General features: G+C 33.3%; 1 protein-coding gene and 1 non-coding gene across 4 annotated transcripts in view; one reads left to right on the top strand and one right to left on the bottom strand.

Moving 5' to 3' along the window:
• Nucleotides 1-26,708, bottom strand: part of ASCC3 (activating signal cointegrator 1 complex subunit 3) — a 301,513-nt gene that overhangs the window by 137,970 nt on the left and 136,835 nt on the right. For all 3 annotated transcript variants that reach the window (XM_074368581.1, XM_074368580.1, XM_010965191.3), the window contains exons 12-13: nt 25,936-26,112; nt 23,171-23,242 (exon numbers count right to left, since the gene is read on the bottom strand). In XM_074368581.1, coding sequence (XP_074224682.1) covers nt 23,171-23,242; nt 25,936-26,112 — 249 coding nt within the window. The remainder of the gene's footprint in view (nt 1-23,170; nt 23,243-25,935; nt 26,113-26,708) is intronic.
• Nucleotides 6,449-6,521, top strand: TRNAV-AAC (transfer RNA valine (anticodon AAC)). The gene has a single exon. It is a non-coding gene; the product is annotated as a tRNA-Val (tRNA).

Genomic DNA, 26,708 nt, shown 5'->3' with positions numbered 1-26,708 from the left:
ATTTTCTGTCTAGAGGCTCCAATAGCAGCCATTACAAGGTTTTGGGTCTCTATAAACATACTTGATTTTATGGTTTGTTAATTTGGTTAATTAATTTAAACAGACTCATATGAAAATTATAACTAACAGAGAGGACAGCACTGTTTCATTTGGCAGAAATAACTCCAAATTAATCTTAGAAACGCTGCTGGTAACAAAACAGCAGTTAAATGGGCATGTGTCATTAAAATAAGATTAGAACAGTAGATTCAAGTATATAATGTTAGTAAATTTTAAGTGTTTTATAAAGCTGATTCTGTTTTTACTTGAGGTCTGTTAGGTTACTGCAATTAAAAATATTTCACGAATTTTTTTTAGTTTAAAAATGTACGATGGAATGAGTCCTCGACTAGGAAAGACAGTATGTGAATCTGAGTTCTGGTGCTGATATCTGAGTTGCCAAAAAGTGTCCTTCAAATGAGATGCTTTTTAAAATTAATGGAAAGTAGAAGCTCAGATAATGATCACTCAAAAAACCAAAATGCTAAAGTAATGGATACTGTTTCAGCACATTCAAAGGAGAGGACATACTACTTTAAAAAGGACAAAACTTCTATTTTGAAATATTGTTAAACAGCAGTGTGATTTAGAACAAACTATTTAATCTCTTTGATTCTTACTTCCCCTAGCCCATAGATAGTTACTACTGAAGAATATAGTGCAAGTGAAACACCACATTCAGTAAAACAACAGCCCTCAAATTGTAGAATGAGTCAAAATCACCTGGCAAGCTTATTAAAAACACAAACTGCTGATCCTTCCCTTTACCCCCCTTTCTAATCAAGTAGGCCTCAGGCAAGACAAGAATTTGCATTTCTAACAAGTTCAAGGGGATGCTAAAACTCTTTATACAGGAGCTTGGAGACCCTTAGACAAAGCTGATGAGTATTAATACCATTACAAGGGTAATAAACATTAATAAAATTAACTTGACCTAAAAGACTAAATGGTTAGATCAGTAAATGACTATTATAAATTGATACCTATATAAACATTTATTCCTCATTTCTGCAAGTGTGTGTGTATCTAACACCAACAAAATAGTTGAAAAGAACACTTATTCTTTAACAACATTTGTAAGATGTTGTTTTATTCCCAGATGAACTGGGAATGAAAAAATTAATAGAAATACTTTAGTCTGAGGTTATTTTTAAAACAGGAGGGAGGAGGCCAAAGATTCATTGTGAAATCTTGAATAAAATTCTCTTTCCTAGAAATTTCCACTAAGAAGGAAAACTAAGAATTGAAATACCTGAAAAAGATACAACAGCATAGCAGTTAGGTGTCCCACAGGAAATGTTGCTGAGGAATAATGCTCTACAATATATGGCATTGCCTACTGCAGTGGTTAAAGGACAAGACTGGAGGGTGAGGAGGTTTATGTCCCACTAACTATGTTTTCTCTCTAACCAGCATAGCCATTTATTTGTCTTGCTCTCAGTTCTTCCCAACTTTCTTAACCCAGGATTTTCAGGAGAATTAAGCCCTAAGGACCTAAAAAAATAGTGATTCTAAGTGTGTCCCCATATATGTATATATATCTTGTAATAACCTATAATGGAAAAGAATCTGAAAAAGAATATATATTCATATATGTATAAATGAATCACTTTGCTGTACACTTGAAACTAACACAACACTGTAAATCAACTACACTTAAATTAAAAAAAAGTGTCCCCATAACATGAGCAACAGCATCCCCGAGGAACTTGTTAGAACTACAAATTAATAGCCCACTCTACATTTTATCCAAAAATTCTGAGGGTGGGACCCAGCAATCTGGTTTAGTAATAAGCCCTTCAGGAGATTCTGTTGTAAGTTAAAATTTGAGGCCCAGTGTTATGGCATCCATTGTAAGTAAAAAAAACCCACAAAAAACCAAAAACCAAAAACCAAAAACAAAACACCCCAAAACCAAACCAAAACAAAAGCCAAAAAAACCTGTCTGTGCATTTAGAATGGTTCTGGTAAGTACTAACTTTGGGAGAACTGAGAAAACAGTAAATAATTTTTTAAGGTCTATGGTTTGAATGGGTAGTACCACTATAGGTATAATTCAGACTTATATATCACGGGGCATGTAGACAACAAAACAGACTTTTATTGCTGTGGTTATGATACCCTGTCTGTGATATCAGGTAAATGCAGTTTTAAATCATTCTGATTGCTGTGAGTCAGTTCTTAGTTTAGGCCTGCCAGTACTGACCAGCTAGACAGGTCATCTGAAGATCTTTTTCTATCAATACACAATTTCTTCCTTAATTCTTTCATTTGCATTACTTAGAAATACCGTAATTTATTTAACTGGTCCTTGTTTAATAGACATTTATGCTGTTTACAATCCTTTCTTATTTAAAGCTATGCTGTAATAAATAATTCTGTACACAAGACATTTCTCCCGTTTGTGAATATTTTCATGGAAGTGAAATTCTGAGTCAAAGTAATATAACCACTGAACTATGTCCCTATTGTGGATATTGTCTGTTTTATTATTGGGCATTTTTTTTCTTCTCAATTTGTAAGTGTTGTTACAATACAGAAGATAGTATGTTTTGTCTTTATATTGCAAATATTTTGTTCTAGTCTATGCTTCATCTTTTGACTCTGATATGGTATCTTATTTAGTACAGAAATAGTTCATTTTTCTTTAGATCTGTCAGGATTTTTCTCTATGACTTTGGGGAAATTTATAGGCAAGAAAGTGAAAATAGTCATAAACATGTGAAAAGGTGCTGAACTGCAGTAACACTGTGTGGCTTTGGAAATCCAATGGTGGGTACAGAGTTGGATTTTGCTCCGGCACGCATGCACACACAAGCAGATCTGAAAGATATCTGCAAAGATATCCACAATATAATGCTACACACAAAAAATCAAGTTGAAAATCAATTTCCATAGTATTATCCTGAGTGTGTGTATACATATATAGTATGTGTGTGTTTAAAAATAGAGAGATATGGATGGACACCAACCAAATTAGTTACCTCACAAATGAAAATGGGATGGGGGATAAAAATATAATGTTTTCTCTGTATATCATGTATTTCTTGTCTTACCCAATGAAACAAAATAGTTTCATAACTAAATATATAAGTTATATTGAAGAGGAGAAATGATCAGTAATGATAATGAAGTTGTAATGGTACATTTATAATGTACCATTGTACTAGTATATTTGATATGATTATTTTATTGCTAAAGGATTTATGGTGTCAAAGTAAAAACGTATTTTAAAATGAACTTAGAAGAGTGGTGGTACTTTTGATCTAAGTGACAAGTTTATCTTGTTTTAGTTTACCTGGAAATGCTTTAAAAGAAAAGAGAGACGTGATCTAACAGAAGAAAATAAATAGCATTTCAAGGGAGGGTATACAGAAGCCAAAGGTACAGAGAAGAGAGCAAATGCACATGGATTTGGTGAATACAGGCTTTTGGCAGAAATGGACATGCCGAAAGAGGAGCAATGATAGCTGGAAAGGCAAAACACAACCTCAGTATAAAATCTATACTAAGAAAAAATTCATTCAAGACTCAGAAAAAAAAAGATACCACTAAAACCGATACTTGAAAAAGTATTTTTATGTTAGAGGAAGATTTTAAACTGAGCAATTAAAGAGAAATGCCATCATCATGGAAAAATCATGAATTTTTGTAAAGGAATATACATTACATGATGATAAAGAAAATATGACTCAAGGAAGTGTAAGAGAAAATGGTAGATAAAACAGAAAAAAACCCTAAAGATGATTTTGGAATTGTAAATTGATAGAACAATGGACAGGACAATTTTAAAACGATGGGCTTATTAAAAGAAAAAAGGGGGCTTTTTTTTTTTTTTTTTTTTAATGAAGAGTGAAGATGAGCGAAAAAGTACTCAGGGAGGAATCCCTGAGAAAGAGTTAGTATAACCGAAACAGATCGTATAAAAGAAACTTTGATTTAAACATTTAAAAATATAGCTTTGTAGACACTGAACTACTTGAAGAACTGGTACAAATTCATAAAACTCATTTAAGAAAGAGAGAAAGAGAGGAAGGAAAGAAAAGAAAAGAAAAGAAAAGAAAAGAAAAGAAAAGAAAAGAAAAGAAAAGAAAAGAAAAAAAAGAAAGAAAAGAAAAAAGACAAGAAAAGAAATCCTTATACTTACATGGGTGGAGATGATGCCACTATAATAGTTAAATTAAAATAATAAAAATCTCCCTCATGATTCCAGGTACAAGTGATACTTTATTCTTTTGAGCATCCAAAGAATTCATATGGCCCTCTCTTAAGCATTTATCACTTAACTACCATTTATTTCTATTTTTGTGCTTGATTTAGCTCCTCTGTGAGTCTGCAATCATCCAACATTACATGACAGGCACTAGGGATATTGCAGTGGGTGAGCGCAGCCTGCACTTGCCCCTGTGCTTACAGAGCTAATATCTAGTTACTGTGGTACCCGACTGGAGTCTAGGAACATGATGAACACAGAAGCTGCCATTCATTACATGAACAACCACAGGAAGGCACAACTAAGGAAAAAAAGGAAGAAAGGAAAGCATAATCTAAAAATTAACTGGGGTCTTCTCTCAAAGTTAGCAAATTCCTTGATTTAAAGACCATGATATTCCAAGTTTCTTCATTATTGGCCTATTGGCCTCAGGGTATCATCTCTAAATCCATCCTGTTGTTCAAAACCACCATGTATTTGTATGTTTCAGGCATTTATCTATGTTTTACTTTACTCAGTTCTCCTGCCAACTTCATCTGTGGAAATTCTGCAAACCTTTAAGGCCTAGTACTAATGATTCTTTTCCAATCTCTCCAGGGAAAATGATCACTCCCACAGAAACTCTGTTCATACTTGTGCCTTGTGTAATCTGGAGATGTACACAGATCTCTCCACTGTTGTTAATAATTACTAGGACTAGTAATAAAAGATATGATGTATTAAGTGCATCCTATGTGCTAGGCCCAGTACTAGGTGCAGGCATAGTCATCTTACTATTAACAACACAGTTAGGGAGGTAATTCTATTAGTATTTTACAGAGGAGAAAATTGAAGCTCAGAGTTGTAACGTGCTACTCATTCAAGAGCAGAACAGAGAATTAACCTCAGATTTGATATTCCAAAGCCTACGTTCTTTCTACCAAGTTACATTCCCTCTTTGGGTGTTGCCTGAGGGCAAGTTTACATCTTACTAATTTTGAGGTCTCTTTTCATCTCCCATACCACTCTCCCTGCTATCACCCACAATCAGTGGGCACTGAATAAATGACTACTGAAATCCCAAAGTTAAAAATGGTCAGCTTTGTATACCAGAAATTGACATAACATTGTAAACTGATTATAACTCAATTAAAAATAAATAAATAATAAATAAACAAATAAATCAGTCAACTTTGACAAAAAACATTTATTTTTAGCATATTTTTGAGCCAAGATATGAATTTAAAAGTTTATAAACCATAATAGGATATAAGAAGAGTTAATACTTTCACTGATGCCTTTTATTAGAATATGGGGTATGAAGCTAATTTCCAATTATTCAACTAGATAATTAATTTTCCTGGATAGTTTTATTTACATTTATTAGCAAACATTCCACTGATATTTAATAAACTAAAATTGCTACTGCTTAGTCTTTTGATACTATTGTAAAGCTATGAGTGTACAGTTGGCCCTTGAACGACACAAGTTTGAACTGGGCAGGTCCACTTACATGTGGACTTTCTTCAATAGTAAATACTGTTACAAGACTATATGATCCACAGCTAGTTGAATCCCACGCAGACCCGCTGATCCAGAGGAAACAAGCATGTAAAGGAATTGTGTACACGAAGGGCCGACTGTAAGGTATAGGTGTATTTATGATTGGGGGGAGGGGGAGGTCAGCACCCTTAACCCCCAAGTTGTTCAAAGGTCAACTGTATATTTTAATTCCATTGCAAAGTTCAAAATTTGGATTTTAAAAAGAAACAACTTATACAATGAGCTATTTTAAGAGCATCTTATAAAAAAATTCTCGACTTTGAAGTCAAAGGTATTTCCTAAACCAAAGGTACTTATTTAGATTTATAATGAATCAAATTACTTAAATTCATTAACCAAAATAATGTTCTACTGATAGACATGAATAAAGAAAGCATTTTTATATTTTATAATAGAAAATTTGATACTACTGTATTATTTTAAATTGAAGTATAGTTGATTTACAATGTTGTGTTAGTTTCTGGTGTACAGCAACACTACTATAAATTATATCAATAAAACTATTACTATTAAAAACAGGACTAAAATAATAAATTTTAAAATTCTGTATTTTATTAATCATGAGTATAATAACTAGCATTTATTATCAGATATTCCTGCCAACCAACTGCATTACTAAAGAATATTTTTCAGTTTAAACAGACTGAGGTAGGGGGAGGGTATAGCTCAGTGGTAGAGTGTGTGCTTAACATGCATGAGGTCCTGGGTTCAATTCCCAGTACCTCCTTTAAAAAAAAAAAAAAGAGACACCCGGTTAAAGGTCTATCAGATACACAAACTACCTCAAACAGGGTTAATTTATCTTGTCTTAGCTATATTAGAAAACTGTATAATTCACTGACTAGTCTTCATGCATTAAATTATGCAAATAAACCAAGGAAAGTAATGTAGGGTAGAGAGAAGTGGTTCCACAGCTCCAAGCTGTGTAATTAGATCTACACTTGGCAGTTCAGAGCCACCTCTGGACTCTTCACGCTGAGAATCTGCAGTACTTCTCAAGAAACCTAAGCTTTTAAAGTGATAAACAGATTCAGATTATCATTACTGAATTACATTTAGGGCATTACCCTGAATGTGAAATACATTCTTCATCAATTTCTCTGAAGGAATCATTTTAATATTTATCCGTTTCTATGTTTCAGTTGTAGGGAGCTTTAATTGTTACAGTTGGTTAAAAGAAATCCATAATATTTTACATCTTCTAAACCCTAAAAGTTACTTGTTACCAAAATGCACAATAATTAAAAAAGAGCAACCTTAGAGGACTTAGTGTCCTTATGTACCATGACAGCAAAAATACGTATCATCACATTTCTAGCTAAGCCCACCATAAAAAATATCATCAATCAGTTCACCATATATCGGACATCATACAATATCCTTAGAAGTGCAAGACAGTTATATTTCAGTATGGTCTCTAAAACATTAAGACCACAAAAAACAGAGAAAAAAGTAGAGTTTTTAAAACATAATTTAAAAATGGTAAGTATTTTGAATGCATGTATGTTTGCTATAAACTTTTTAACATAATTAAGAATGTTTTCTTAAGCATTAAGGGGCTGTGGAAAGGTGTACCTCCTGCTTTCTGGCTCAGCCCTAGCTCGCAGGGGTGGTACAGCATTTTCAGCTACAAGCTTGTCTTATCATATATGCAAATCCATTACTTCATCCTTGACTTGAGCAATGGAGGAGATTCATAGCTGCCTGGTGAACAAAAGACACTACATTTGAAAACTTCTAAGCTACCTCATTGAGCCAGTATATCCAATTAGGATTGTGCCTGGTATTCGAGGCCCATGAGGGAAAAGCTACAGGTTTGCTTAGTCCAATGTATACACGACGAAGCGGAAGACCAATTCCCACCTCTACATGAAAAGCTAAGCTGATAACTCCATAAGTGAAAGATCAGTCCACTTAGTATCACCATAAGAACAGAAACTACTAATCTTTATGTAAACTGTGAAAAGCTAATGCTGTAGGACAGTGGTTTAAAAACTTATTTTGGCTGTGGAATTCTTTTTTCACCAAACTCTTTTGCAGCTCGCCATATTAGAAAAAAGGCTGAAGCTATGTGAGTGGTCCTGAGAGACCCAAATTTCGTTTCTGCCCCCCAGACAGCACACCTCCCCCAGCTGAAGGCCAGCACTTGCTGCAGCACTTCGGGGCACGCTGGAGCAGTCAGAAAATACCCGCTGTGACAGAACACCCCTCTAGTGGAAAGGAACTGCTCAGAACCGTATTTCCTTTTTATTAAAAATGGTTGAGAATTCTAAAAACTCAAATCTCTTTCATTCTTCTGGATATTTTGGGGAAAGAAACCAGTGGAAATATTCATTTAAGAAATAAAATACTTTCATTGGTTTCTAAATACTATTCTCTACCCCAGGTTTGCTTGTAGAAATGATTAATTAGAAATGATTAATTCCAATTCTGGGACAGGGGCATGTCCAAAGGACAAAGAAGTCAGCTTGAAGAGGCTCCCAACTGCCAAATTTGGGCTAATATAGTCATCAGAGTAAATAATATAATAATGGATTATGACCCTTTGAATAAAACAAGAATCTGAAGTCCACAGGAATAAGTGGGGAGAAAGGAAAAGCTCCTCCTTACATACAATGGAATGAAAGGAAGAATGGTGTTAGAAAATCACTAAAAGATGCTAAAATGAGTAAGTGAAAGTTTACTGTGAAATCTGTACATTTACATTTCATGTGTAATTACCTGATTAACCTTTCTCTCATCAGATTATAAGCAACACTAATGCAGAGTGTATCTTCCTGTTTCGTGTCTTCAACACAGTATCTGGCACACACTGGCTATTCAGTAAATACTTGCTAAATATTACCAGTATTGCCTTAGTTTAGTCTTAAAAACTACCTTCATTCTGCTTGATACCTAAAATTGGAGATTGATGACCCCCAAGCTACAAGGAAAGTGTAGTAGTTTCTATATTTGGCACTCTAACCACTGCAGCTCTTACCTTAACAAGACAAATAGACTACAGAAACAGATCCAAAGTTATGAGCCATTCTCAGTAATTTACAAGCTTATAAATCCAGAATTCTATTTCCATTTTAAATTTCAGTCTACATTACACATATTAAAAAAGTATAAGCATTACTGATTTAAAAAAGTTCATATAGACACACACATAAGCGAAACTTTCAAGGAACATTATATTGAAGTCAATCTACTTGTGAAGATTAATTTAATAATGAAGGAATTTAAAGATGAAGTTCTAAAAATCCAAGCACTGTGAATTCATGCTTTGTCAAAGATGTTCTCAGATATGACTGAGCCAATCTGACCCAAAGTACACTGCTCCTAGTTAGTCCCCATAGTACAAACATAGACCACCTTAATTTACTGGCGGACCTAGGTCAATCCAAAAAAAGACTGATAAGCCAGAATAAATAATATTTCAATACATAACAGCATCACACACAGAAAAATATTTTACTGACCCCCAAGACAGTCCAAGTTGCATTGACATTTGTTATTGACAGCCCCAAAATAGCAACATCTATTCTGTAGAGTAAATTAAGCAAGACCAGCTAGTCTATTACTATGCAAATAAAATTCATTAGTGAGCTAACAATTTCATTTCTACAGATGCCACTGGACTTGAAGGCCTATTATTATTCAACATTATAAGATGTTCTGGACTGAATCTAATTTCAGTAAAATAACAACATAAAAATGTATTTTTAAGATTTCTATCAGTATTTTTCACTTATTTTCTTGGACAATAATCACTACTTATAATTCCTAAACATCCAACTGTGCATTTAATATTCTCAAGTAACACATTTGAATAGATTCTCCCTAAAAGAATATGCTTTTTCTAAATTTACTTGAGAAGAAGTCCCACTAAGCCAATATACTCTCAATAAAATTTACTAGCTAGACTAGTTAAAACTGTACTGCTATAAAGGGAAAATCACAAAGTTGTAATTTCTCTTAGATTGGCTCTTAACTGTCTCCATGTTTTTAGGCTGCTCTCATTTGTGTTTACAAAATGAAAAACTCCACAAATCTGTATTGTACTCTTCAACTGACCCTTTTCACTGATGGGGAAAATAAAGTATGAGAAAGGAAAACAAGAAAAAAAAAAAAAACCCTCAATTTATCTATAAACCCAAGTTAGGATAGTTATACCACACTTAAAAGAAGAACTACATTGCAATTTACCATCCATTAAGCCATTTTAATTTATTTGGCCTTTCTCCATATCATTTCAAAAAAACAGTTCCAAGACAGAGAAAACCAAATACCAAAAAAAATTGAGATTGAAGTCCATGGAGAACAGGACATAAGAACTACTGAAGAGAGTACTAGGTAAGGGTAGAAAATTTTTTACAACTCAGACAGCGCAGCAGACTACTATCCTACTGGGATGGTTTAGGAGAGTGTATGTCCTTTCAAGATACCTCTAGGTCTTGTTGGAAAAGAATCCTCTCAGAAGTTCTTGGGGATTATACATGGTCAGGGCCTTCTGAGCGGTGGAAATGAAATGCTCTAGTGGCTGAGATGTCTCCACTCCCCTAGAGCCATTTCCTCCCATTCTATAGGTGATAAAGCCTCGAGACTCTTTTCTTATCACTCAAGGAGACATCTGCTTATATTCCGGAGTACAGGCCTCCTCCTCCTTCCTCAGGAGAGGATCTGCTCACATTCCAGAGTGAAAGAGAAGGTCTTTGGGCAGGTCAGTTGGTCTCCTTCTTTGTCTCCTCTCCTCTTCCTTTTCTTCTCTCTCCCATTTCCTCTCCCACTCCTCTCTCAATACCCCCACTTTCCCCACCAAAGGGAAGGATGTACCAGCAACAACTATGTAAGTTTCAAGTTTCATAATTTTGGAGCTTGACTCCTACTGTGCAACCCGCGTGTGCAGAGGTAACTGGTTCTTACCATGTTACTCTGCGAACCTAGAGAGGGGCAACCAACACCATGCTCTGTGAATAAATGTAAGGTCTGCTCCCTATCCTGGTGTCTCTTATTTCTGCTTGTGTGTGTGTGTGTGTGTGTGCGCGCGCGCGCGCGCGCGTGCACATGCACAGTATACAATGAAGTTAGCCTATGGCAAGCTAGCATGCAGGTAGAGTAACAGCTTACACCCGTCACAAGACTTAACAAGTCTCTGACTATATATCAGGAGCAGCCACTAATTTGATGAGTGCTGAACAGTTTGGAAATGTCCATTTTATTTGCCATAATATAGTTACAGCTGTATTTCCCAACTCCTCATTCATAAAATCAAGAAAAAGTGAGAAGATCTGAGCCTATTAGACTCTTCTCTTAAAAACAGAAACATATTTTACAATATTAACTATAGAAACATAGTTTCTTTCTTCCTATCCCTTCCCACTTAAATATGCTATGGCATCAAAAGATTGATAACAATACTAGCTACAGAAAAGACAGTAAAAGTTTGCAATGGTTCATTAAGTTTAAATATTCAACTCCTTTTTTTGCACTTTGAGCAAGTGCACAAATAGCTGTATCAGACTACCTTGGGACACAAAATTTTATGTACTGCTTTAACAAAAAAATACTGTTTGTTCAATTTCATCAAAAGATGGCTACAAAAGTGTAGTCAACAAACGCTTGTGGTGGTAACGAAACTCATCAAATATATCTACCAACTGCTCCTAAGTCCAAATATTAGCTAGAAACCAGTTAATAGAGATTCAATATATCATTTTCTAAAATAAAATAAATAGCTATCAAATTAACTTCTGACAATTTAATATAAAATATTCTGAATAGCTGTCTAGAGAATTTTCCGTGGTGTTATAAATGAAAAATGATTACAAGCAGTCAAACATTGTTTTAGCACTTTCCAATTCTATATTATTATTGTCATTTAAACAATATAACTAAAATAACAGTATAAAATAAACATGTATATAAATTAGGTTTTATTTTCAACAAAACTTTTCTTTTCCTGCAAAACATGCGTTTATACACTGGCTGCATACATAAAGAATATATGCAAAACCCAATAGTTATAGTTGTTCTTATGCAAGACATTCTAGAGGTGTGAAACAAAACAAACTGAGAGGAAAATTATATAATAATATGGCAAAAAAACAAAGTAAGAGGGTAAAGCAACTTGTATTATCCCTACATTTTGCTATTTAAAATATGAACAGGGGCACCAAAGAAGACACAGAGAGTGAGAAAATGGATAGAAATGTGGATAGCTTCCATAAGGGAGTTACACTGATCCAACATATAAAAACAGAGATAATATACAACTGTATAACAGATGAAGGGGATGAGATGAAATGGATGGAGCATAGGCTTTGCTTTCCAGGTTCAAATCTTTATATATGTTCCTTGCTGTTCAACCATGTATCTGATGTAAAGCAAACCAGTTTCAGGAAAATAAAACCACTTGTACTGCTTCCAATTTTATTCCAAGACTATGCACAGTATTATTTTTTTGATCTTTTGGCTAAAGATCTGTAGGTGTATGAAGATAGATCTAAACTTAGTTCATATCCTCAAAATTTCTAAACATCATTTTGGGACAAACTGTTCCATGTGTTCAATCAATTTCTGCCATAATTCCAGGAATCACTGACTACCAACTAACTTTAAAAAACTCAAATGCCTAAAGGTATGTACATACTTGTGTATGACTGTATGTACTAGGGAAAAACTGAATAGTTTCAGGGGTAAGGGTACTTGGGGTGAGGCAAGGTTAGAAGAAAGTTCATTAGCTTTTTCTTTTTACATGTTTACATGTTTGTGTTGATTCACTTGCTGTAAGAGCTTGTAACTTCAGTAATGAAAATCCTCAAAGACTTAAGAAAAAAGTAATGTCAAGAGCAGTGAAGGAAAAATGCAATACTAATATTCCTTATCAAAAAGTATTCCTTTTGCCATTGGAGAGAACATTACAAGGTTAATAAAGAAACTGTTATATATACATAATTTCAAGAATATAATTGAGTACTCTAATGGTAGGCTATAGTTCAGAAAAATGGAACTTTTTCTCTGTTCTCTTAAAAATGTAAAATTTTTAAAGTGTTCAAAAGTTACTCCTCTAGGGCTTAATGAATAGAAATAAAAGAAAGAAATAATATATTAACTTAAAATAACTAGTGGCACAAATGATAGCTATATCATGAAAAATAGCTAAGTCAGATGGGTATTTTATTTTAGGAGAAAATGAGATAATTTAATACTTCTAACTTCTAACAAAAAAGACTATAACTAGATGAAATGATATTAAGAGTAAATGTATGTAATGAAACATTTTTAAGGAGAACACCAACATTCTTTCATTGATCTTTACAGACTACAGGGAGAAAAAAATTCCTTACTTAAGAAGGTAATCAAAGCAATCTTTGATGTCAGTCCACATCTCCAGGTTGTTCTCCCCTCAGTCTGGACATTCGGCTTACTGAAATCATTATTATTTTTTTGATTTTCTTTGAAGCTGGCTACCCCTTAATCCTTTAAAAATAAGTTCAAACTTATGAAGACTACCACATCTCCCATTCACTTATTGAGCACACACTATGTGAGCACCAACTGTGCTCCAGGTCCTGGGGAGGCTGTGATATATGATGAGGAGCAAAGTTAGAGATAGCCCCTTTCCTATGGGACTTACATCTTCCATTGAAAAGTGGCATTAATCAAAAACAGCCAGGAAAAATGTAAAACTATAGATGAAATTGGAAGAAGACATATGCTTGTTATTATGTAGTTCAAGACAGGGAGGTGAAAGAGTCAGGGAGGTTCAAAAAAAAAGGTTTCTCTAAGAAAGATGAAATCTGAAGGATTTTTAGAGGACAAATAAGCAGAGAATAAGGAAGACTTTGTGAAGCAGAGGGAACAAAATTTATGCCAAAGCTAAGGAGTAAGTGGAAGAGTATCTCTATGATGAGGGTCTAAAAGAAGTCCAGGAAGATGGAAGTGAGAAATGAGGGAGAGACATGTATGTGATGAAGATTAAAGGCGGTAATGGCCAAACAATACAGGGACCCCTGAGCCCTTTTAAAGGAGCTTTAAGTATTCATGTGTTGTTCTGAAGCTATATTTTGAAAGGATCATTCTAGCTACCCTGCAGTATACAGAACAGTGGGAGGAAGGCCAGAATGGATGCAGGAAGGGCAGTTAAGAGATAGCTGGAGCAGTCCATGGATGACATGACGGTTGCTTGGACTAGGTGGTAGAGATAATAATGCAAAAGGAGGAGGAGGTAGAAAGAAATGCACAGATTTGAGAGACCCCTAGATTAAATGGACAGGCTTTAATGAGGGATTAGAAATGAGAACACAGGAGAGAGTTGACAAGGGTGACTTTTAGCTTTTGGGCTTATGGAACTAAATCTATAGTCATGACATTTACTGAACCAAAGAATAATGGATGAAATACCACTGGTTTAGAGGGAAAATTATCTAGTTGGTTTGGACATACTATACTCGTGACACCCAAGAGGAGAGGCCAGTCAGGATAACATGGGTCTAAAAGCTCAGAGAAGAGATCTGGGTTGGGAACATAAATATATGGGTTATTCCTATAAAGGTCATAGCTGAGATGGAATGATACAAGAAAGAGTGCTAAATTTTAAAAGGGTCGAGGAATAAGTCAGGTAAAGAAGGAAAAAGCTACAAAGAAAGAAAAAGAATGCCAAAAGAGGTTAGAAGACAGAGGAAAACAAGGAGAGTTTTATGTCACAAGAGCCAGAAAAGAAAGGCACAAAGGAAAAATCAGCATGTTCCCCTACTTCCACTTCTGCAGCTTCTCTGTAATCTGATTAATTTATTCTCATAAGGGAGAGGAAAAGGGAGTTTTGCCTTAAAAATGTTTTTTAAATTAAAGATGTATCAAATTTTGCTTTGCCTTAATATGTAGCTAAAACCCTCTCTGGCTTTCGTGTTTGGAAGGGGAACAGCAGAAGGCCTAGGCTGACAGTGTTTTCCAAGTTTCTGAACTAGGCATGACTGAAATATGCAGCACAGTGATCACAGGATCAAACCAGCAGCTGACAGTGCTAAGAAATTATTGCTCCCGAGCTACACTGTCCAATTTAAAATTTTTGACTGCTAAATATATAATTATAATTAAATTTTCTTTGATGAATTTTCATTATGTCGTAACAGAAATTCTTTCTATGATGGCAACACCCTGTTTTGGCCTTCACTTTAATTAAATGCTGTACACAGATATGCTAAAATCTTACATAGAGAGACGATAAAAAAAAGTTGTAAGCAAACACTATTAATACTGATTAAAAAGTAAAATAGAGAACCCAACAGGACTAAAAACCAGTTTTTGCCTGTGAAATAAGGAGGGATAATAAAATTTCAATTTGAGAAAAGATTCATCAGAGCTTTTTTCTGGTGGGTGGGGAGGGCCCTTTTTTTTTTTTTTTTTTTTCCCAAAAGTAGAGTTTTAGTGAATGCTTCCTTTAGATTTTCTTGTAGTTAAAAACAAGAAATATTTCTTTATAAGTGCCATCTTTAGCAGCAGAGATGAAGGAGAAATATCTTTAATTTTCATCCTAATAATTGTTAAAATGTCTCCCTTTTAAGAATCTTGCTCTTATATTCATTTGGGAATATATCTTAATTTTAGGGAAGGGGACGAGAAAGAAGCACTCAAATAACTTACCAATAAAATCATGTTAGACAAGTTTATGACAGAAACGTTAGTATCAAAAATTAGATTTGCTTGAATCTGGAGGAAGAAAAATTTTTAGGCAAAAGGGCCAAAAGAAAGTTACAGTATTAAAGTTAGCATGGTAAAATTTCTTTCATTTGTACATAATTACTTTTACATAAACTAAAAAGCAACCCTAAGAAACAAAAAGAATTCCCTTCAGATAGTAATAAGTCAAATAAATCCATAACTATTAGTCGATTTTTAAAGGTGGCTTCTTATTAGAAACAGAAACATCTACTAAAAACCTACGAACAATGAAGAAAGAGAAGAGACATTCATTTGAAAAAAGAAAAGCTGATGTTTAGCATTAATCCAAGGTTGAAGATGATATTTTTTTCCCTTTAACACTGCAAAACCTTTTATCCTTGAAACTGGAGGTAGATTTTTGAGTCAGAAGCTATTGATTAAAGATCTTGACATTTTGATAATGTAAAAGAAGAACAAGTTAACTTCTAAATATGCCATCTCTCTGAGGCAGTTTCTAATTCTTTTCCTATCACTGTAACAAAGTTTGTATAACAAGAAAAATCTCAACAGGGTTAAGGCATCAATTATTTTCCCATTCTGTGAGTTACACAGGAGGAGGGGAATTATTAACAGGAATGATAAAGCTGTACTTGCATTTGGTAACGCAAAGAGAAGCTTACAAATGAGACGTCTCATTAGTTTGAGCAGATGTATCAGAATTAAAAGCTGAATCGCCAACTTTTAATTTCCCAATAGCCAAGAAGAGCTTGAAGTCTTGCAGAGTATGACTGTTGAAAAGTCAACATGAAAAGATTTTCTCCATCTGTCATCACACATGCTTGAGTGGAACACAACTGCCTCCTACTGATTTTAATGCTTTTAAGACAAAGCCGCACATGAAATCTATTAAGTACGTGAACACACAAGTTTCGATGATTGGTACATTGAAACCCATGTAATAGTATGATCAGAGAGTATCAGCATGGCTTTTGAACACAAAACTTGCTCTATTTTAATTTAATCTAAATAGAGAGAAACAATTAATTCATTTTTATATGTAAGAGGAAACTGTTAACTGTTAGCATGAAAAGTATTTATTTGCCTGAGAGTTACAGTTCTTTTTTTTTTTTTTAATGGACACATATTTCAGTCTTCTTAGTAATGATCTGAAAAGTAGCTGCTGTGATAAAATTAAACTATTTAGGGAAACCACAACTACAGAGAAAATCCAAAATACTAAACAACCTGAAGGAAAACAAATAAATGAAATCAAGGAAGAATTTTTAAACTACTTGGTGGGGATAAGGGGGCATGAGGAGGTAGCAAGGAAAATTCAATTTGTTTTCTTGGACTAGAATAGAATGACTTATAATTTCTTACTACTATACACTAACTGCTGAGATATATTTAAAGGTCAACAAAATAAAGCTAATGTTTGTGAGGTACACAGCCCCACAAAAAATAACTTAAGTTTCTTATAGGAAAAGCATGGTTACTGAACATGTAAAATGCACTTATGTGCAGTTAGTTATAATTATGACTGAATTCCAGAAGCAAAGCTCTCTATTTGTCTGTGTGTTTCTGTCTTTGTCTCTGTTTTTCTCTCTCCACAAACACACACACAATTTACTGTACTTTTATGTGTACAGCAAAACATTTATACAGTAGAGTCTCTTAAAATGAAGCACATATAGTTAGACCTTTCAGCCATTAGAGTTTGGCAGAATACTATAATTGAAGATGTAATCTGACTTATTTTTTTGAATAAGGCAAAAGATTGTTGAATTATCTATTCTTCATTTTCTGACAGACATATACACACAAATTCATTTGTTGAAATTTATCACTTGAAAACTTATATGAAGACAATTCGTGACTGGGATAACATTATATTCAACTTGAATTATGAGGGGGAAAAACACAACTCAGAAACTCTATGCTATTGGGCAGCTCTTTGCTAACCTTCTAATAAAAGGAGAGAACTACACCTTAGTGGAGGTATTTCCTCAAAGAGATAAAAAAGAGAAAACTAATCCAGTGAGGGGTTATAAGCCCCTGAAAACAAACTCCCACATGGGCCTCAATAATCAAAGACCAGTGGGAAGTAGCAATTCTCATGTGATGGATTAAATCAAAGATTGCTAGCCTTGTTGAAACAGGTATCTACCTCAGCTTCCAAAATCAAAATGTGTAATAGTCCTCCTTTCCAAGTATCCACACTGCAATTTTAGTTCTGGACATGTTACAAAGGCAATCAGCAGAAGCTGCCACTTAGCAAGCTAACTGAACTTACAGGCCAAACAGTACTTGGCAGAGCAACTTGCAAATAGAAGACTTAAACAGACAGAACGATTCCTTCGAAAAGACTGAAACAGAAAAAGATTTTAGTTTTGGGCAACTTTCCCAAAGTTACATACATAACACAGATAATTTTAAGAAATGAAAGAGATAGAGGTTTGTTTTCAAATTATGTTGTAAAATAGCTTTTTACTTGAGATAATTATATTAATGTAAAGGACGAAAATGCTGCCTTAACAACCCACTACTTACAATCTGAAGGTGCTGGCCTGGGCATTTGTAATACTAGTGATGCTAGAGGCAAATATCAACTGATGGGCTGTAGTCCTGATACATTTCATACTTCCCATCCCTCCCAACTCACTAAGGATGTTAAATTTTTGAAGATGAGCAATTCATCACAAAGAAACTACCACAGAGCTCCCATGTACCTGACACTCTACTAGGAACCTAACCAACAACATTTCCTTATAACCCAATCTTACTTAGTAGAACCCGTTCAAATGGAACACAAAACCTAAGGAAACAGCATTGAATAGAACACCCTGATTAAATTTTTTAAATATGATATCTTCAATCTAAGTTTTTATTTACATGTTATTGCTTCTATTTATGGTTCTGTCGTATTCTCAGATAGAGAAAATAAAGAAACCACAGGAATACTTAAGAAAAAAAGGTAAGAAATTAAGGGAATAGAATGCATTTTAAAAAATGGAAGGACATACACTAACAGAAACCATCTCTGAGTGGTAGAACTCACAAGTGATTTTTTCCCCTTCATTTTTGCTTTTTGGTGTTCCCAAGTGTTACATTTGTTTAAACTCTTATTATCCAGTCTCTTTTATATTAATCATATTTATATTAAACAGTTTAATGATATAGAGGCCAAAAACCACAGGTTCACATATGAAGAAAAAACATAGGGAAGAACAGGTCTTTCTAATCAAAAGTAAGTGCACACTTAAAGGAAAGCATGAATAATATATTATGTAAAGCATGAGTTTCTATAATCATGATTTAGAGGTAATTGTTGCTACTTAAGAAAAAATTTCACTGGTAAGACACCAAACTGTTTTATATGCCTTAAAATTGTAAAACAAATTCAAAGTGGCAAACATAGATCAGATCATAACTTTACATCAAACTACATTAATAAAACTATTCAGAAGAACATGGTATATGTTTATAAAACCCTTTGTAGGTCTGCTATGACAAAGAAATGTTATAATGCATTTGGAATGCAGTACAGGATCATGTGGCAAGACCACAAAATGTGGCCGTTTGTGCCATAATCCTATTTTAGGGAATTTATCCTAAGTAAACATTTTCAACAGAAAAAATAATAGGCAGAAAGATGATCACTACGTCAACACTATCTTTAATAACAGAAAGTTGCAAACATTTAAAGCATTCAATAATGAGAGGAACAGCCAACGTCAGCTTAATGGCAAAGGGGCAATGTAAAGCCCTGAAGATGCTGTGGGCTTCATCAACACAGATGTGTATTTCAATCCTGGTGCGAACCTTTACTAGTTGTGTGACCTTAGGAGGCTGCTTAACATGTCTTAGGTTCATTTTCTTTTTTAACAAAAGAAGATAATGCTTAGGTCAGAGGATGGTGAAGATTAGAAGTCCGAAGTGACTTACATGGCATCTGAAACTTAGAACCTGACTAAAAATTCTCTTTTCTCTTTTATAGACATTAAAATTGTGAAGACCATGTAGAAACAATAAAAAACATTTAGTATTCATTAAGGAAAACAGTGACTATAAATCTGCATATACAGTGTAATTATAATTTAGCAATGGACTGTAACTAATAATTAAAAATAAGTTTATGTTAGAATACTAATTTAGATCTTCTAGAATTATTTATTTTATCAAAAATTCAAAAATAAACAAGTGCTGAAAATAGGAAAAAAGCTTGAATGAGCAAATTAAAAGCTACATGTGCAAATGGATAAAAAAAGGACTAGTGGAATATGTATAAAATTACAGTAACAATGTTAAAAATAGTAACATAACTGGAATTATGAAAATTTTCCTTAATATTGCTATTTTATTTTCACAGTTAAAAAAGTAAAGAGATATGTAGGTATTTCTAGAGAACTGAAGAAAAGTATTATGGAAAACAAACATCATTACTAATCATTGAAACAGAAACTGGGAGACCTGCAGCCTAAACCTTACTTATCAGGGTACAGAGCCTGAAGACGACTGTGGTTATCCTGCTCTAATTCTTGTTTGGAAAGTGGGACATAAGCACAGATCTGGACTGATGCCAAAGAGTTTCAGTGGGCCCTTAAACTGTAACCACACTTACACAATCACCCAGAGTGCATTTTTAGCCAGGAAAAAGTGCAGAGGAAGGAGACAGCTTGATGGTCATGCATTCTTAAAAGGCTGGCAATGGTAGATGCCATGACATGCACACAAAAGGTGGGGAGGTAACGCTCGTGTACAACTTCTGCCTCAGCTTTGTAGGCTCTCCATTGCCGTGTTCTTCCTGCCTTAAAGCAGTAAGCCCTGATGACCTGAAGTCTCCCCTGGGGTTTCCCAACCTAGTCTGTCCTTTCTAAACAGGAACCTGTGCTGCGAACCTAGCTCTGCATCCCAGTTTTATCCTGTCTGAATTTACTACCACAAGTGCCTGCCCTATGGCAGTTTCCATTTTGAAAAGTAATGTGGTGAATGGATTCACACTAAGAATGAAAAGACTGGCAATAAGATCTAATCTCTACTGACAAAACACTCGTAGCCAGCATTTGAACTTTATAAATCATGATTTCTAGAGGGACAAGTTAACCCTTGTAACAGTGAGAGAACTCTGCCAGAAAAAGAAGGGAATATAATCTTCCTAGGATCTTTTAAATTACATTTACTTGGACTTCCACCTACCTACAATAGAAGATACAACTGCTACTTTTCCTAATATTTAGGGATACGGCTGTATTCTATTTTTTAAATAAGTATTTTATAATGTAAGACTATATGGAAGAAAGACTGAAGTAGTTTAATAAATGTTGACCCTACAATTACACTCCTTGGTGTTTACCCAAAGGAGCTGAAAACTTGTGTCCGCATAAAAGCTGTACACAACTGCTATGTGGTACATTCAGACGGTGAATACTACTCAGTCATTAGAAAGAATAAGCGATCAAGCTATGAAAGGACAGGGAGGTACCTCAAATACATATTGTGAAAGTAAGCAATCTGAAAAGGCTATATGCTGTATGATTCCCACTATAAGACAATCTGGAATAAGCAAAACTATAGAGATAGTGAAAAGATCAGTGGTAACCAGTGGTTAAGGGGAAGAAAGGATGAACAGGTTGAGCACAGAGGAATTTCAGGGCAGTGAAATTTTTCCACAAGACACTATAACAGTGGATACATGTCATTACACATCTGTTCAAACCCATAGAATGTACAACACTAAGAGTGAACTCCAATGTAAACTATAGACTCTAGGTAATATTGACATGTCAACACAGGGTCATAGATGGAAACAAATGTATCACACTGATGCAGGATGTTGATGGTGGAGGAAGCTCTGCATGTGTGGGGACAGAGGGTGTCTACAAACTCTTGAAACTTTCTGCTCAATTTTACTGTGAACCCAAAACTGCTCTAAAAAATAAAGTCTATTTTTTTAAAAGTAATGGAGAAAACATTGAAATATTTACTGAATATTTCCAATATAGCATATACAAATAGATTTTATAGATTCCAGAGCTAAATTCCTTAGCTAATAATATAGTTTATATCTTCTGTAATATAAAAGTTGGAAAAAATGCCCATGGTGGTAGGTAATATCTACCTAGTTACACTGAATTTATCCTGTTCTTTCACAAAGAAGGTACAAACATTGGTTATGCAGCATATTGCATTAAGATTTCCTATCAAATGCTGCCAAAAGTTTCTCAAGATAGCATTTTAGGATGATCACTTACTTCAAACAAATCTCATAAGGAAACCTAGACCAAAGGTTGTCAAACTATAGCCTCCAAGTCGAATACATCTGCTGCCTGCTCTTGCAAATAAATTTTAATAAGACCATAGCCATGCCTGGTTGTTCAGATATTATCCATGGCTGCTTTCATGCTACAACAGCACAGTTGAGTAGCTGCAAAAGAGAACATAAGGCCCACAAAGTCTAAAATATTTACTATCTTGACCCTTTACAGAAAAGTTTTCTGGCTCCTAACCAAGAACAAATAGGTGGTATGAGGTAATATTTAGATTTTAAAAAGAATATTGGGCTTTTACATTTCTTTATTTGTACATGATAAATAATGCAAACCACAAAGCAGTTTTCTAATGAGGGTCAAAGAGGGATACAAAATAAATCCAAATAAAGTGATGTAAGACAATGGTTAGCCAAGATGCTACACTCATATGGCCTGGATTTGCCAGTGCACTAAGAAAATAAGGATAATAGTGCCTACTTCAGGGGCTGCTGAGAAATTCAATGACATAATAAATATAATTTTAGCAGCTTCAGATATTTACTGATCACTAAGAAAGGTAAGTCACTAATATTTTCATACAATTTAATCATGATTTCTTTTCCTTAAAAGTTATTCTTAAAACTAAAGACATTTTCTCTAGGTTAGAATTCTAAAACTATGACTTAAAGGAGGGCAAAATGCATCAAGAATGCTAAGTGGGCAGTGTTCTATGCTTTCAATTCTAATTCATCTTTGATTTGTTTTGTATATTGGGGCTCCAAACAAGATATAGTTTGAAAAAAAAAGATTTCATTGATCTTAAAATAAATTTAAAAACCAAAGTACCAGAAAATATTTCATTTTACATGTCAGAGAAGGCTAACAACATAGGAAAAAAAACCTCATTATAAAATAAAGTGATCAAAGAACCAAATACAATTGGGCAATAGTTAACTTTTATGTGAGTAATTATTATCATTCTACTTTTTATTAACAATCCTGATTGAAACATTTTGAACTCTGGAATTTAAAAGGGCTTAATTTCCAAACAACATGAAACTTTATTATACACATTTTAATTGCTACTATTTCAATTAAAAAAAACCAGTAAGAATAAAATAACATTCAAATTATTTACATTCTGTAAAAAAAAATTAAGTAAAAATTTTGAGATATGAGATAAGGTTGGTGCTTTCAAAACAACAAAACAAAGCAAAAAAAACCTGAAACGTAAAGGATGAAATCCTTCTCTCATCTATTTAATAAAAATGGCAAAGAAACAGCATGATCTATCAGTATTGGAATGATAAAATATTATCTATGAATATTTCATGCTTTATATGGCTACCCATTGGGCAAAAAATTACTAAAATAGAAATCCCATGAGTCATTATCTCAGAATTTAAGAAAATTTTTAAAAGCATAAAAATCAATAACTTTAATTACTAAGCATTCTCTAAAAATAAGATAAAATAAAGTATACCTGGTGTCCAGCCTTCACTTGCTTCAGAACACTTTCATAACATACTTCATCCATATTATTCAACTGTTGTACCTTAAGGTTTTTAAAAATGAAAAATATCAAATGAAGCAATTATAAACTTCTTAACAACAAACAAAACTTTATCAATTACGATGCATCTCCTTTTACTTTCAGACTAGCTAGAATGCAGAAACAACAAATGCAATATAAATATCTAAAATATAACAACCCAATAAGAAATAAACACAATGTAATTTAAAAATACAAATAAAATACCTCATGCAATACTTTCAGAGTATTAACTTTATAAGAGTGCCAAGTTTTTTAAAGACAGTGATTTTAAGAATAAAATACTAGTTACAGATATGTTAAAAATAACTTTAAAGTTCTCTTCACCACTTTCTCCCAAGAAGCTCATTCTTCAGGCTGCTTTTCCTCTATTTTGTTCTATAAAACTATAGAGATTTCCTGTGTGATTCTCAAAATCACCAAAATACTACCAGTAGAATGCCATGGCATATGAAGTTCTAATCTAAGGAAACACACTATTTCTTCAATGTATATGAAAAAGGGTAGGTAGATATTTTTCTACAGAAACATTTTTTAGATTAATTGGAAATTTAATATCAAATTCATGAATTTAAAAAAGGTCTCATTTTCCCTATTAATGATAAGACAGCTTTCAACCAAAAAGTCAAGTTGGTTACCTCAAAGGAGGAGGCATGTGACCCTGACTGTATCTCTCTAACATTTATTAAGAATGAAAAAGAATATGAAAATGAATACATATATGTGTTACTGAAACATGCTGTACACCAGAAATTGACACACTGTAACTGACTATACTTCAATTAAATAAAAAAAAGAGTTTGGAGGGGATAAAAATATTATGTGTCTGAAATGACTATAATTTAGATTATTTATTTCAATAAAGTAAATATTTTTAACATTCTGGAACTCTTATGACTTATAGTGATTATGTAGGATGAGATAATCACTAGATAATTTACTCCCCATTAATGATTAAAAAAAACAACTCCTCTAAACAAAGCCCTTAATTTTTTTCTGTGAATTTTGGATTGAGTTCTGGCCAAAGCCATTATTTCAAATTAGACACATCAGGGACACCATTTTCCCATATTCTTCTACAACTGAATCACATCATGAGCTTCCAAATGAAACTCTCAGAAACCTGCAAGGATCTCTTATTATAAGAAATGACAATTTAACAATGGTTAGAAAATATTAAACAACACCCTGAGAAAATACATAATGGTTACCAACTGTATGTGTCAGCTGAGTATAAAAATAATATATTCTAATAAGACAAAAATCCACATATATAACTAATATATAATTTACTATTTATACTATGTAAGACTTGTAAGTTTTTAAAAATTTTGCCAAATTTCTAAACTTTCAAAATAATTATGACAGTTCAACATCTCATACTATCCCCTTTATGATTATAATGTTAACACACTGCGGTGAAAAATACTTTGAATTTAATTAGCTTTAAGTGATTTACCAATTTCTATGATGAAATTGAAAGAAAATAAGTTTTTAAGTTGGCTGACAAGCATCTGAAAACATTTTCTTCTCTATCTTTCTGTGATAACCATCTCCTATCAATTTAAATTATAAGTTGAAAAAGTAATTTAATACTATAAACAGCTCTACAACTGTCCTAATGATATAGTAAAATAAATAATCAAATATATTTGATTTGATGACATAGTAAGATATGATTAAAAAAACAAGTAGCAAGTAATACTGATAAGCACTAAAAACAATGAAGATACAAGACACATATCAACTATTATCATATCATGAGCTATCCTTTTTGTGTATACATTTGAAATGGCTCCCCATGATTCTAAAGATATCTTACTTTAATGCCATGCAGATGGCGCATATTAACTGTAGGTAAAAATGGCCCTATTTTACTAATAAAATCACTTTTAGACATAATGTAATATAATATATTTAAGACCAAGGTTGACCTGGTCTAACACATGATACTACCTTGTTTTCTTTTATTAAAAGGTCATATGGCCTGTGAATCTTCTCCTAAAGCTATTTTTTTTTCCACAGGGGGGAAAAGTGTCAGTAAACAGAATGATAAATGTATGAATTTTAAGCAAAGTAAAGTATTCCTTCATGGTATTATAAAGGCTTGTAATAAGCACCATAATAGTGCAAATGGTACATGGTAACACCATTTAAGGTATTAGATTAACAAACTTTTTAAAACACTGCAAAGAATTTTAGAAATGCTGCCTATGTATGTAATTAATATGACAATTATAAAACATTATAAGTTAAATAGGGTACCTCCCTTAATAGCTCCTATCATGAAATTATTTTTCAATTGTATGTAAGGCATTATTTATTTTAGATGAATAATATATCAAAATATATATATTATTGATTTAATGAAAGCTTTTTATTATTTCACACTGACTCTCAACTATATGAAAATAACTTTTTGAAACACATTCTTATATAAGCCTGTATTCTCAGATGAGAATACAAAATATACACTGATTACCGCAATGCAAACTATTTCAAGCAACTTCTTAGAACAGGAGATACTCTACTACATATAGTAGAGGAAGTGTGCTTGACTTTTTTCCTAGGTTGTCATATTTGTAACATGATCCAAATGGTCTTCTGGAGTTTCTAATCTCAAACAAGGGTTAACCAATACATGAACAGAAATATTTCTAGAAGAGAAAAGTATAATTTTTAAGATGAATATTTACCTTATTTGCACTTTTAACCCCCAGAAATGTCTGTCCAAGAGGAACAGGTCGAAAACGGCCATCAAAGTAGAAAAGTCCAATGCAGGGATTGACGTGTAAAAACGTAGCAACATCGAGGTAGTTGGGTAAGGTTGCAGAGAGCCCAAGAATTCTTATCATACTCTGTGTGGATTCAACCTATAGGGGTTATTTTAATTAATATATGAGATAGATTTAACCCATCTTGATTTTTAGTAAGTTTAAAATAAATTTTAGTAAGTATAAAGTATGAAATATTCACAATAAGATCACTGAAGAAGTAGAGAATAACAACACATATTCTAAAAGACAGATAATATTAAAGAAAACTGGCATAAACCTGGCATGTGGGATAATATAAAATGATTAAAAATGTAATTTTAGATTCCTAAACTAAAAAATCCTATTAGTTAAATAGTTTCATTTTGTTGTTTTCCCCCTAAAAATGTAACAAGGTGAGTGATGTGTGTTAGGTGTTAGTGTAAGTTTTACCAATTTATAATTTCATATGTTAAAAATATATGTTCTTTATTCTGAAATTCAAGAATTTCAAATTCATTTTAAACACAAAAGTTTGAAATAATTAAGTTAGATACTTTTAGTGTTTCACAAATTTAAATTTAAAATGATATAGTGTATAAGGGAGAGTTTGTGTGGAACAATAACCAAAACTTGAGGGAAAAAAAATCACAAACTACTCAAAGAATATCTTAAGCTGCATTATTAGTGTTCATTGATGTAGTGGAAAGTTCTAA

The sequence above is a fragment of the Camelus bactrianus genome, chromosome 8 (genome assembly GCF_048773025.1).
Source record: "Camelus bactrianus isolate YW-2024 breed Bactrian camel chromosome 8, ASM4877302v1, whole genome shotgun sequence".
NCBI lineage: Eukaryota > Metazoa > Chordata > Mammalia > Artiodactyla > Camelidae > Camelus > Camelus bactrianus.
The sequence above is the reverse complement of the archived record's forward strand: the minus strand, read 5'-3'. Positions and strand labels throughout refer to the sequence as shown.